General features: G+C 39.9%; 1 protein-coding gene across 1 annotated transcript; it reads right to left on the bottom strand.

Moving 5' to 3' along the window:
• Positions 1-1937: 1937 nt before the first annotated feature.
• Positions 1938-12579, bottom strand: LOC139737862 (small ubiquitin-related modifier 3-like). The gene is made up of 5 exons (XM_071648563.1): positions 12479-12579; positions 8632-8679; positions 7734-7811; positions 6191-6262; positions 1938-3603 (listed from the first exon to the last, which is right to left on the bottom strand). The coding sequence occupies exons 1-5, from the start codon at positions 12494-12496 to the stop codon at positions 3541-3543; spliced, it is 279 nt and encodes a 92-aa protein (XP_071504664.1). The 5' UTR covers positions 12497-12579; the 3' UTR covers positions 1938-3540.
• Positions 12580-13433: the final 854 nt, after the last annotated feature.

Here is a 13433-nt window from a genome sequence, read left to right as displayed (position 1 = left end):
AACCACTTTATCCCTACAATGAAATATCTAGTACATGTTGAGATAAATACATCACACAGCATCACTAATATCACTGCTCATACCCTTGCCGTCATCCATGTAGTAGCCCGAGGCTTGTTGGCTGATGCCGACTGTGATAACTGCACAAGGTAGCCCGAGACACACATACCACACACACACACACACATACGCACACACAACCACACACACATACGCACACACACAAACACACACATGCGCACACACACAAACACACACATGCGCACACACACAAACACACATTGACATAAACACCAAAACATGCATACAGTATAATTCTCTCCTCTCACAATTCATTCTATGGAGAGAGTTGACATCTAGACCTCTGAACACTTAAACATCTTTGTTTGGAACGATTAAAATACAGAATTTCACTTTATTAGAACATGCAACAATAGTTTTCTAAACTAAAATACACAAAACTATTCTAACTTGGTCAGTTGACTCAATTTCATGTGAACACAAACGAGTTATTTTAATGACTGAATCAATACTGCACAGATTCTACTGAGAATCAGAGATTGTTTCTCTCTCTCTCTCTCAAAAAAAAAACAACTAACTTGTTATTGGTTGTTGCTTTTTAATCTATTGTTTGCTGCACGTGACTATTATATGATTAACTGTTTCTTTGTAATTATAGGCCTGATATTCTTTTGATAAGCTACTGTACTTAGCCTCCAACATTATCATGTTGAATTTTTGTGCCACATGTAAGTCAACTGACAAAAATCATTCCTACATTGTATATGGGAGAGGCTGTAATATTCTTTCATGATGAAACAAAGATGCAGCTATTTCTTTACAGGGCACCCCCTGCAGAATCAGGCCACTTGGCAGCTCTGCAGGGGGTACGAATGGACTCATGAAAGGGGTGTTGCATTCACAATGAAGAAGAATCTCCAGAGCAAAATTACACGGACTCTCCCGAATTTTCAAAACATTATTTCTTCCCTAGTGGGAGAGCACTTCTACAAATATAACAACACGTATACAACATAAATGCATCACTAAACCAGGCAAAATGTCAAACTGTGTATGTGCTACGCATTACTTACCCTCACTTAAATGAAGTCGTAGTCTCATAAGAGGGAAAAGAAATTACCAAATGTTGCAAGTGTATGTTACGTCTATTCATATGTGCATTGTCAAGTAATTGCAAATACCTACAAAGCAACAAAGATAGATATTGATCGTACATGAAATCTACGGTACTTATTACAGTTTCATTATGGTATGATATGTAAAATATGTTACATCGTTTTTCTTCTTCTCTCTCAATCACTCTCTGCATATACAATGTGCAACTCATGGAAAAGGGCACATATACAATCAATAGGCCAAAATAATTTTCACACAACTTGGTGCATAACTTTCAGTTTTACCAGAATTACACTATCTGTGACCACTGGGCCCACTGTACACTGGTCACTTGGGGTGCTTTCATATACCTGCAGGTGCGAACAAATAGAACCAACTATCACAGGATTTTTACAAGGCAAAATCAGATCGTGGCTAAAAAAGAGCTGTCCGTTCTCTCCTCCATGCAAAAAACAAGAAACAAAAAACAGATGACTGGAATGTCCACAAATGCGCTAGTGTTCTGACATACTTGTTCAGTATTTATATCTGAGGCTCTAATGTTGGAAAATTGGATGGGCATCATCCTTGCCCTCAGTGTAGAATACTTTTACGAAAATACATTTATTTCTTTATTTTTTTTAAGAACTGCACAACAATTTGTGGCAAAAGCATTTTTTTAAACATGGGACAAGAAATTAAGTTACAATTATACTAGTTCATAAAATAATCATTTATTAAGACTACTCCCCAGCCCACCCCCCCCCCCCCCCCCCCCCCCATTCCCCCTCCCCATATACTATGTCTCAATTTGTATAGGTAAATGAACATGTCCAAATGAAGCAGGATTACAAGCTAAATAAACCAGAATCAGCCTATTCCCAATGGTACTCATTCTGGTCAGAGAGAGAAAAAAAAAAAGAAGAAATGTGGTAGTGATGCCTGAATACACACAAAAGCATCAAAGCATCATGCTGCCATTGGCTAGTAGTTTTGTTTTTTAGGTTTTAGTTTTTTTTTTTTAGAATGACAGAAACCTGGAAGGGGGAATTCCCATTAACATTTGAATAAAGGAAAGAATGTGGTAGCAGCAGAGGATGTTGTTTTAATTTTTAGCACTCAAAATGCACCAGGTATGTGGATAAATAATATCACCCCTACAGCGCTCTCATGGCCAGGGATTTCTGGACAATTTCTTCATCCTGACTAACAGAAAGTCAGCATCAAGTTGTGTGGTTGACACCGAAGAGATAGAGCTTCTAAATGAGAGCAAGAGAACCGTTATGACTCCTATGGGTGCTCTTGGTTACATTCCAAGCAGACTTGTCTGTAGACAAATCGGCCGTATTATTCACAAGCATTGCAATGGGTAAAAATGCATGTACATGTTTAGTTGTTTGGTCTAGCTGTTGACGAAAATCAGATGAAACATAATGAGGAAAAGCTGGAAAGGACAAAACTCAATGATACAGCAATAAAAATGTACAATATTCAAAGTGTCAATGACATTTATACACAAAAAAGAGAATCCACAACCCACAAAATATGATTCACATAGTCATTCCTCTTGAACTCTGGTGTTCCGAACAGCGTCCAACAATTTGAGTGTTTCCATGCCTAGTTCCAACTCTTCTCAACTCTATCCTACACAGCTAAGCCAGATACCCTCCTTCTGAGGCAATTTTCGTGTTGGCCTACACCAGAACCTATGTCAGACAATCGAGGTATGACACTATCCATTAGAAATTGAAATATGAAATTTACACTGATACACACAGCTCCCATCTTGATGATGACCTGTTTTTGTTGTTTTTTTTTCTTTCTTTCTTTTCTACTTCATTCTAAACTGGAAACATAGTAGTGGTTAAGAAATCATGGAGAAGTTCTTTTCACATTACACATAATTACAATTCCTATCATCTTGTGTTCCTGCATCACAGGTGGTATAGCGCATCAAGGGCTCTCCGTTACTTCCACTGATTGCTTTAAATATAATTGTATCAAGAGAGTGTGTTATAGTTATAATGTGCCACTTCCTTGTTTATCACGGCCCAATTTCATTAAACACTTTACATCAATTGCAAGCTACAATAATTGCAGCTACTGTGACAACAGCCAGGGTGTGTCTAACTAGGAGAGGATCATTTTAGTTGTTGCCAAGTAACTGTAATTACTGATTATCATTTCGGATGACTGTCTTCATGGAAGAGGGCCTTGATCTATGAAGTGCAAAGTGAGGACATGATGTCGGGGTCAGACTGGATTAGATTACATATACCCGAATAAGTGAAGTGGGACACTGGGGGTCCTGGGAGAATGGATTGACGAGTTGGTCAGCAGGATGTAAGACAGCTGCCATACATGTAGGTTGTGGTGAAAATAAGGGACCAAACCTCCTCCTATCCATCGGGGTGAGGATGCGGCCTACCCTCTCCCTCCAGTCTGCTCTTGGTATGCTTCCAACTGGTCGTCGTCTTCGAGAGCGAGCTGCATTGAGGAGGAAGGGGGTCACACGGTGCATCAAAGTCTTTAAAAATCATACAAAATTTGAATGCAGTGCACCAACATGGTTACAATGAAACTCCAGTTACAACAAGGAAAAAATTCAGGCTGCAACATTATCTGCCCAATGTTTTATTATTTATTAAATTTGTTTGGTTATGACAAAATTTTGATGACGAAAAAAAACTGCCAGTCCCCGAGGACTTCATTATAATGGGAGTCCACTGTTTTAACAATGCACTTGCTCATGAAAATTCCACTGCTGATTTTCCCATGCAAGACTAACTCAACGACAAAACGGGTTACGACCAGATTTTGGATGACACATGTCCCTCACGTAATGAAGTAACCCCATACAGTTGACTCCTGCGACAGGGTGCAGCCCAGGATCAAAACAGCATGGAAGATGGGTAGCAACAACATGTGCTACCGGTACTCGTACATGAGAAAATAGGTGCTATATCGGCCATTGTAAAGTGGCTTTAGAATCTTTGCTCCAGCTCCTTCCTTGAAGCCTTCCCCTGCAAGGAACAAGAGTTTGAATTACTGTGGGGACAAGTGAGGCATCCTCTCAAAGGTATTGACTCCTTTTGAATGTTATGATAGGGAGCTTGAGATTTGCAGACACTAATTTCTATGCCATATAATCCACACTCTGGTTGTAACCAAAGATGCTTAACTGAAAAGACACGAAAGTGCGCGCTAATCCTGTACAAAACAAATGGGCAGCGCGCGGTCCTCAAGCGTATTATGCACGTCACCCAAGACCACTCAAAGACGCTCGATAAACAGCAACAACTTCAAAGACACGTGTCTCAGGTGATGTGCCTGAGACCCGCTTGTCTTTGAAGTTGTTGTTGTTATTTATCAAGCGTCTTTGATTGTTAGATCATGTTGTTGCCGAATTTTTACCTCCACGAAATAATCCTTATTACTTTAAAATCTCGTTCTTCAAAATAATCCCCTTAATCAAAAAAAAAGCTACGACTATAAGTTTTAAATCTTTTTAAGATAACAAAAATACCACTACCTTTGGAAATGAATGTTTCTAGGTGTACTGAGTTTGTACTTAGCTTGCTTTTGTATCGTCATGTAGGGTAGCCATTTTGTGTCCATTTTTATCGCGCGCGTTCGTATCTTGTTATCTCTACTATCTTTCGTTGTAACTTGGAGACTGTAAAGACCCAGCAGCTTGGGGATACCACGGAGTGGGAAGGATGGCCCGGTTCCGATGTATTCGAGAAGCCCCTTACAAATTGTGTACAGCATTATCACTAATCTCTGTGTAAGTGCTGATCACGATTGGAGTCAATCATTACTAATGAGCGTACGCTTCAACGTACATATACGCTGACTAGTGCTATACACGTACACAGTTTTCGAACGTTTCCCAGTGGGTGGCGAATGAACCGGGTCACCGATGAATCCCACACTATAGGGGATTTAAAAGGATTAATGTTAAAGTTTATGGTCAACTCACACAACATTAACTCATCAAATTGCAGAAACTGCGTTTATATGGGTTGGTGCTGATCATCTTTTCATCCCATTTCTCTCTCTCATTATTAGTCTTTTGTAAGGCAGAATAAGAATGTTTCTTTCATTTGAGCCTGCTGCTGTTCATATCATACTAGTACCACTTGTATCTGTTACAGAGTTTTTGAAAGCCTCTTCATGGTTCAGTTCACGGCTGATCAATAAATGGCAACAAACTTCAGAAAATTAAATACTCTGAATTTTCCCTCAAAATGGCAATTCATTTTCATTCTTTGTCTGAGCTCGTGCACATTTTAAAGGTGCATGGTCCCGGTGTTTTAGTCAAATGCGTACGCGGGCGCACGGCGCAAGTTTCCTATACAGACCTACGCTATCGACTCCTCTTTAGCGCTTACACTTTGGCCCACTTCCCCCGTGTGCGAAGAAGTCCGATTCACTGTAGTCAGTGGTCGGATCACAGTTCGGCTCATGATTCGGCTGAGGGGTATGACAGCTTTAGCAAACTTCTTTTGTGATGTCATGATAACAAGCACATATGCACGCACCCTGGCATTACTACAGACTGCGCGATGCGCAGAGAAGACAACGAGGGCAACGTTACTTAGCAACAGCTACGCACTTTACTCTTGATGACAGCTCAACTTCGGTAATCTTCGTATCAATGCTAACGGTGATCGGCAGTACCATCAACAGCGCCCTCTACACTACCGGGACTATGCCCCTTTAAAGAATTTATCAAGTTCCTAGAATCTTTATCCACTACAAGATAAACATTGTACAGACGGTGCCACTTTATAACAACACAATTTATGCAGCAAAATTCCCCCAGGAATCAATGGTTTAAACCACGTCTCAGTTGTCACTGTCACATCTGATGTGACTCTCTGTCCCACTGATACATTACATGACATATTACTTTAGGTGAGTCCCTCCCTCAGAAAAACCTTGAAGTGATCAGTACGCAAAAAAAAAAAAAGGATGTTGCCAGTGGACAAGCTATGCTGTCACATGATCTGGCATTTCCTTCAAGCGACAAAAACCACATGCACGATCAGACGATATGACATCAACTTACTGCCTCTGGTGTGTCGTCAGGATTTACCGGCTGCCCGTCGTACCGGAAACGGAGATGATGTCCTCGTAAGCCCTACAGTTATAAGTCATATCAAGCAGGAAAAATTAGTAACACATACTCACACACCTACAAACACACACAAAGATGAAGAAAAACAATAACAACAAAAAATCAAATACTTGGGACTTGGGTACTGTGACTGTCACATATATTAGGCTAATAGGTAAAAAAACAAAACAGCACAACTGTTCTCCCTCATTATACTGAATGCTGAATTTGTCATGTTCCATTCACAACAATGCAGATTTTCTTAGCCTGATGGCATTTGACTTCACTGTCAATATTTCTGTCAATTTTATAATTTTATTCTTTTTTTAAGAAGAAAATGGCACTTCCATGATGACTATATCTATAACTACATCTGCTGCTTAAAATTACTTTTGACATACATTAATCAATCTGCCAAACCTATGACCAATGTGAGATCCACAGCCAGTGTCAATTTGTTGGCTGTGACAAGAATTGTTAATATAAAATGTGAATAATCATCATCATCAACATTATCATTATAATGATCATACTGTAATGACAATAATCATGATAATAATATCAATAATAATAATAATAGAAACAATACCTGGATTTTCTTGCATAAGATTTAGCCAGCCTAACTGTCATCTCACTGCTTCAAGGAGATAACCACATTCCACAGAATGCAACAGATGACATGAATCCACAAAATATTGCAGCACTTGTCTCTTCAGACAAGTTTACAGCTTCAATGATTACAAAAAGCTAACTGTAAATATTGCTCCTTCCAGCAGAATTCACACTGATCAATTGCACAACGGTTCATTGGGAATACACTGTGTTTGCCTGCAATAAAACCACATTATTTTTTTTTTCCAGAAATAAAGCAGTAAACTCACTTTTGTTCGTGCCAGTTTTGGGGAGATTTTAAAAATTCTTAAACACAAAGTGCAGCATGGACAAGTTTGTTAAGCCATAGCATCAATTGCAAGACAATTTATCCTCCCCTGAATGCACCACACAAACTACATGTACATTATGACTTGTGTGGATGAAAACACAAATGTGCATGCTCTTTTTTTCATGAGGCTCATTCTCAAGTATGAGACAAATAAATTTTGCATAAACACGCTCAACTATTCTTCATATCACATGCTCAATAATTCTTCAAAATCCCGACACACAGCTTGCACAATTTGGTTGATACCTGTTAAACTTACAATTTAATAAACCTAACCAATTATATGGAAATATGCAAAATATGCCGAAATGTATGGAAGTTTGTTATCAAAATTCGAAACAGTAATGAATCTCTTTTACTGGAATTAAGTCCCTCTGTATTTTTTGGAGTTTGTTTTGTTTGTTTGTTTTCTGTTTTTTACCGAAGTCGTGATGCATCTCATACAGCAGTGCAGTCGTAACTCCAATATACATACGGTGTACATATTACTTAGGACTAGGCTCTCGTGAAAGTCCAGGTTTCTTAGAGCCTCTCACTCACTCACTCACTCACCTGCTTGTCACGGTAGGCATCCATGAGCTTCAGGAGCTTGGTCTTCCGCCTGATCTTAAAGCTGATTGTTGATCCATCCTAAGCACAAAACCCCATTTAAAAAAAAGAAAGAAAGAAGAATTCAGAAAGAAATCATCAAACTCCCTCTGCATCTTTCCTTAATACTTTCCTGATCGGTGATGTTAAGATCCGTAGTGCTATATCTACAAATATTACTACTCATACTTGGGGAGGGGGTGGGGGGGAGGAAGCAAACCAATCAAACATATTGTGCATTGCATTTGTTCTGGACATCAGTGAACTACGCAAAACAGAGAAAAAACAAAACAAATCACTTTTACAACAGTTTGTAATCATTAACCAAGTTGCAGAGGAATTAAATCAGAACTATAAGGAAGTTTTACTTATAAATGGAACAAACGGTTTTCAAAAGTTTTTGGAATTGATCTGTGTATACTGATGTAGCAAGTTAAATGCTCGATAAAACCAAAGAAGATCTTTTTCCAAACCGTTGTTTCCACCTTCCACATTTCTATAGATCCATTATGTTACAACACTGCCAGCCAAGCATGACCCGTACATCTTAAAATCTGTTTGCACCTGAACCTGCCTACGATGGCCTCCCCTCCCGAAAATCACTGGAATGCCTGCAGTCAGCCTTATGTGACTGTGCTAATGTGCTTGCACGTTTGTGAGTTGGGTGCAGGTACATTGTAGGAGAAAGTGTGAGTGTTTGTATGTTTCTTTGCCTGGTTCATGTCATCCCAGCGTCAACCAACCCTGACAATCTCATTTCCACCAACATTTTGAGATTCACTGCTTCTTTGGGTGAAGAGAGGTTGACTTTGTAAAAATGCTCAAGGTTGATGGCTAATAAGGAAGTGTCCAATATACTTACATCTCCCGTCACCTTGAGTGTCACATGCTCATTGCTCGGTTTCACTTCCTAGGTGGATAACACAGAAATGGAAAGTCATAAAACAATTACAGACAATCAAGTTATATGCATTAGGGTATATTTTATCTTTGGTCATAATTTCACATATTCCTAGTTGCACGATACTATAACGTTTTGAAGTGGGGTGTGCACTTTAAAGATCTTTCATCCCTTCATATTGTGTTTCAGAGTGCAATCAGGGAGAAATGTATGCACTGAAGTCTATGTGTTACTGTTAGTTTCAAAAGGCAAAATAATTCCTGGTTTTAAAGGTGCATGGTCCCGATATTTTAGTCAAATGCGTACGCGGGCGCACGGCACAAGTTTCCTATAGAGACCTACGCTATCGACTCCTCTTTAGCCCTTACGCTTTGGCCCACTTCCCCGAGTCCGAAGAAGTCCGATTCACTGTAGTCAGTGGTCGGATCACAGTTCGGCTCATGATTCGGCTGAGGGGGATGACAGCTTTAGCAAACTTCTTTTGTGATGTCATAATAACAAGCACATATGCACGCACCCTGGCATTACTACAGACTGCGCGATGCACAGAGAAGACAACGAAGGCAACGTTACTTAGCAACACCTACGCACTTTACTCTTGAGGACAGCTCAACTTCGGTAATCTTCGTATCAATGCTAATGATGATCGACAGTATCATCAACAGCGCCCTCTACACTACCGGGACTATGCACCTTTAATATGCTCTTGTAAAGGCAAAAAGTGTAGACATATTTTAGTCTTAAGAGAGCCTCCAGCAAAATTAAGGGGACTTGTCAGCGTTCTGACAGAGATGTCAAGTGCTGTGCATCTCAAGAAAGAAGTCACCCATTTATCACAATTACAGGATCCATGGAGAAATATTCAACAGTTCAGGTACTGCTAAATATCTTGGTATTCACCTCTCAAAAGACCTACGGTACATGTGTACATGTAAGTTAGAACAAACACACCAACATCATGACCAAGGAAGCCAAAGGAGCAAGTACAATGCACCTTCCTGCAGTACAACATATCATTGGGCTGTATCCTCACCAGAATGAGACCAAGGTGCTATGCTACAAGAAACTCATAAGACCAGGAGAATGCTTGTATTGTCTGAAAGCCATCGACCAAAAAAAAAACAAAAACAAAACAAGAAAACAACAACAAAAACATCAACAAGCTTGAGATGGTACAATGCCGCTTTGCTCAGTTTGTGTTGACTGACTTCAGATAAACAAGCAATGTCTCTTCCATGATCCACCAACTCCAGTGGCCTACTTTACTAAACACAGGGACGTCAGGTTCAGTTCAAGGATGTGATGATATTTAATTTCTGTTAATTGACTTCTCAAAATTCCTAGCACCTATTTTCAAACAGCAACTACCACTTGACAAAGTCATCCTCAAAAGGTAATCATCCCTTTTGCGATATAATACCAAGACTCTCATTTCCAATGTTCTCTTTACCCAGACTCCATCCGCTTGTGGAACACGCTACCCAAAAATCTGGTCAACTGCTTGCTGCCCACCTGCGGACCAGTTCAGACAAGGGGTCCAGCACATCCAGCTTTGCTAAAAAAGGGGAGGCAAGCTTCTTTTCACTTGCACCAGTTTTGAATTCCAGTATTTTGTAGATATTTTGATATTGCACTAGATAAAATACATGTACAATGTACACTCTACACTATGCATCTAGCAATCATACAATACTCATTAGTAGGCTCGACGCTAACCCCAGGGTGCTCCTTGTAATGTTGGTTACACAATTAATTTATAGCGTTTGGGCTGGTCGCACAGTTAGTTTAACACCGGAGAAGGTGGACTAAGTACAATATTCGACGGGGGAGCAGACCGAGGTCCGAGGATCACAGGATCTAATTTCTCCTTTGTATGTACGTAGATCTACATGATGATGATGAGGATTGATAGGTTTCTCTTCATGAGCCAGACAATTGTCTAATCCCCTGTCACGTTGGCTGTATCAACATCCAATAACATGTGTTCAGAATTATCTTGATGCTCATGTGGCTCAGTTCTGTAAAAGAATTCTACAGCCATGGCGTTGTGGGTAGCGTAAAATAGAGACAGAGTTGTAAGAGTGTCTAATTATTAGTAGAAATAGAAAAGTAGGGGTCTAAATCTAATTTAGACTAGGCCTATTCAGTACTAACTGTTAGACTAGAGTCCCAACCAAAGACGCTTAACTAATAAGACAGGAAAGTTCGCGCTAATCCTGTACAAAACAAATGGACAGCGCGCGGTCCTCAAGCGTATTACGCACATCACCTGAGACGCGCTGCCTTGACGCTTGATGAACAGCAGCAGCGGCTTCAGGGACAGCGCGTCTCAGGTGACGGTGTGTCTTTGCCGGAGACGCGCTGTCTTTGAAGATGTTGTTGTTGTTTATCAAGTGTTTTGATTGTGAGATCATGTTGTTGCCAAATTTTTACCTCCACGAAATAATCCTTATTACTCTAAAATCTTGTTCTTCAAACTAATCCCGTTAATCGAAAAAGAGCTACGACTATAATTTTTAAATCTTTTTAAGATATATAAATACCACTACTTTTTGAAATGAATGATGTTCCTACAAAATGTAGGTGTAGGAAGTATACTTGGGTGACCCGGACCTCGTCATAGTTAATGTTTGCCCATATTTGAATCACATTTCGTCACTGAAATTTTTTGAAATCCAAGTCACATAGATACAGGAAAAATGCTGAAAATTCCTATGGAATCACAAGTTCACTGATCGATATTGAAAATTTGCAGCTATCGTCGTCAAAGGCGAACGATGCGAAAAAGTTGCGTGCTAAGGAAGGGGCCCGCAACTCGTCACCCGCTCTCCCATAGACTTAGCACGTAAAAGACGTGTGCGGGTGACCGTGATGTTCCCATAGACATACACGTAAAAGATGCGTGCGGGTGACATATAACACGTATTCCTATAGAGATTCTAGCCCTATTAAAATTTCAGATTTTCGCGAAAAACTGTTCGGTTTTCACCACAATTTGCTTGGTTGTGGTAGTCCTGCCAAGTTTCAAGCGTACAGAACACAGTCCCGGGCATACATTTTTGTTCAGTGCGCTCAAAACGATTTTAAGCGGAGTGACGGTATTCGGGCCCCTGACGAGTTGCGGGCACCTGGCTATACTGGTAATAAGTTTGTACACCTTTCTACTTAGATTTCTTGCCCTCTTTTGTATCGTCATGTTGGGTAGCCATTTTGTGTCCATTTTTATCGCGCGCCTTCGTATCTTGTTATCTATTATCTTTGGTTCTAACATAGGATGGCAAATTTAAACCTTTTTCGCAACGCATGCCATTGACTTGTGCATTGATCGATTCAATGTTTGAACGACCCAGTCAGTCCCCCATTCACACACACAGGTCATAATGATTATGAATTAATATTTCACTTATTTTCAGGCAGTCTTTTATCTTTATGTATACACAAAGAGCTATTGGGAAACTATGCTTGTTAAATGTTTTCAAGTGCCCTGAAGACAAGGCAACCGGTTTTTTAACTGCAACACTTTAGTGGCACTGCACTGCATGCCATCAAGCGCATGGGGCTGTATGGGCTTTGTGTGTGCGTATTACCAACGCACATGAGTTTCGCTGAAGGCATAAACGCATTACGAACTGCGAATTACGTGCTTCAGAATGTACAGTGCTGCATGCACCGGCGGCAGCACTACCGTGCACTAAACTCGATGGATGCCAACTCCGATATTTTCTCAAGGGAATAAAAACACTATAAATTTCTGAACTATTACTCTTAACACTTAATCAAACGTTCGTGAATTTAAAAATCAACTTACTTTTTGTTCCGTCGACATACTGGCAGGTTTATATACCGACAAAATAACACAGAACGTCGAAGATCTTCCAAAGACCGCGCACACAATGCTTGAGCGCGGGCCGAATCGGAGAAACGTTTACCTTTTTTGCCAATAGAGGGCATGCTCATCGACTCTTTGGTCAAAAACGGCTCGGTTGTTGGCGTACAAAGGTGATGATAAGGGGATTCGCTATAAAGATGCTATGATACAGTAAATGGGTTTTGTTCATTGATACATCATACATGTATCTCAAACACAGAGATCAGTGGTTTTATATGACAAGGTCATATTGCTCAAGTCCTGGACTTGAGTATATCTCCTTGTGGCTCAGAAAAAAGCCTGAAATGCCCTGAATAATGTCAAACGATTCGATATACCTTTGAGTTACAACATGGATAATCTATACTTCCTCGATAACATGTGTTTGAGCATAATGTCAATTGAGGTTAAATAGTAGTTGGTATCTATACATGATTAAAATGAAACTTTCCTCGGTGTGAGAAATGGGTAGGCCTATATTGCACGCAATATTACTTGCGGAGAGGTATACTGTTGGGATCTAAAGAGAACAGGTCTGAATGAGTGATGGAAAGATGAAAAAGTGTTATTCTTCTCTGTAAAAATCAGTTCCCATCGGCACTAAAGTGAGGAGATAGAGTATTCTACAACCGAGGTCCAAAAAAGTTAATTTAAAATCGTTTGTTAAACTTTTTTCAAAAATGAATTTGACTGAAAGGTGAAGAGCAGAGTGGAGAATACTGATCCTGAGTTTTATAGGGACCTGCGCCTCCCATTCTCTTGAAGGCCCCTGGGCAATAAGAATTGGTTTGCTAATCTTCTATCTTTTTTATTATGATTATCGATTGTTTCATTCGTGCATACAACAGTGTACATACAATGACTGTATGTATATTAGTTTATCGAAAACAAAACT

The sequence above is a fragment of the Diadema antillarum genome, unplaced genomic scaffold (assembly GCF_040938485.1).
Source record: "Diadema antillarum isolate AM-2024a unplaced genomic scaffold, OU_Dant_1.0 scf00000003, whole genome shotgun sequence".
NCBI lineage: Eukaryota > Metazoa > Echinodermata > Echinoidea > Diadematoida > Diadematidae > Diadema > Diadema antillarum.
This window is presented reverse-complemented; position numbering and strand designations above follow the sequence as displayed.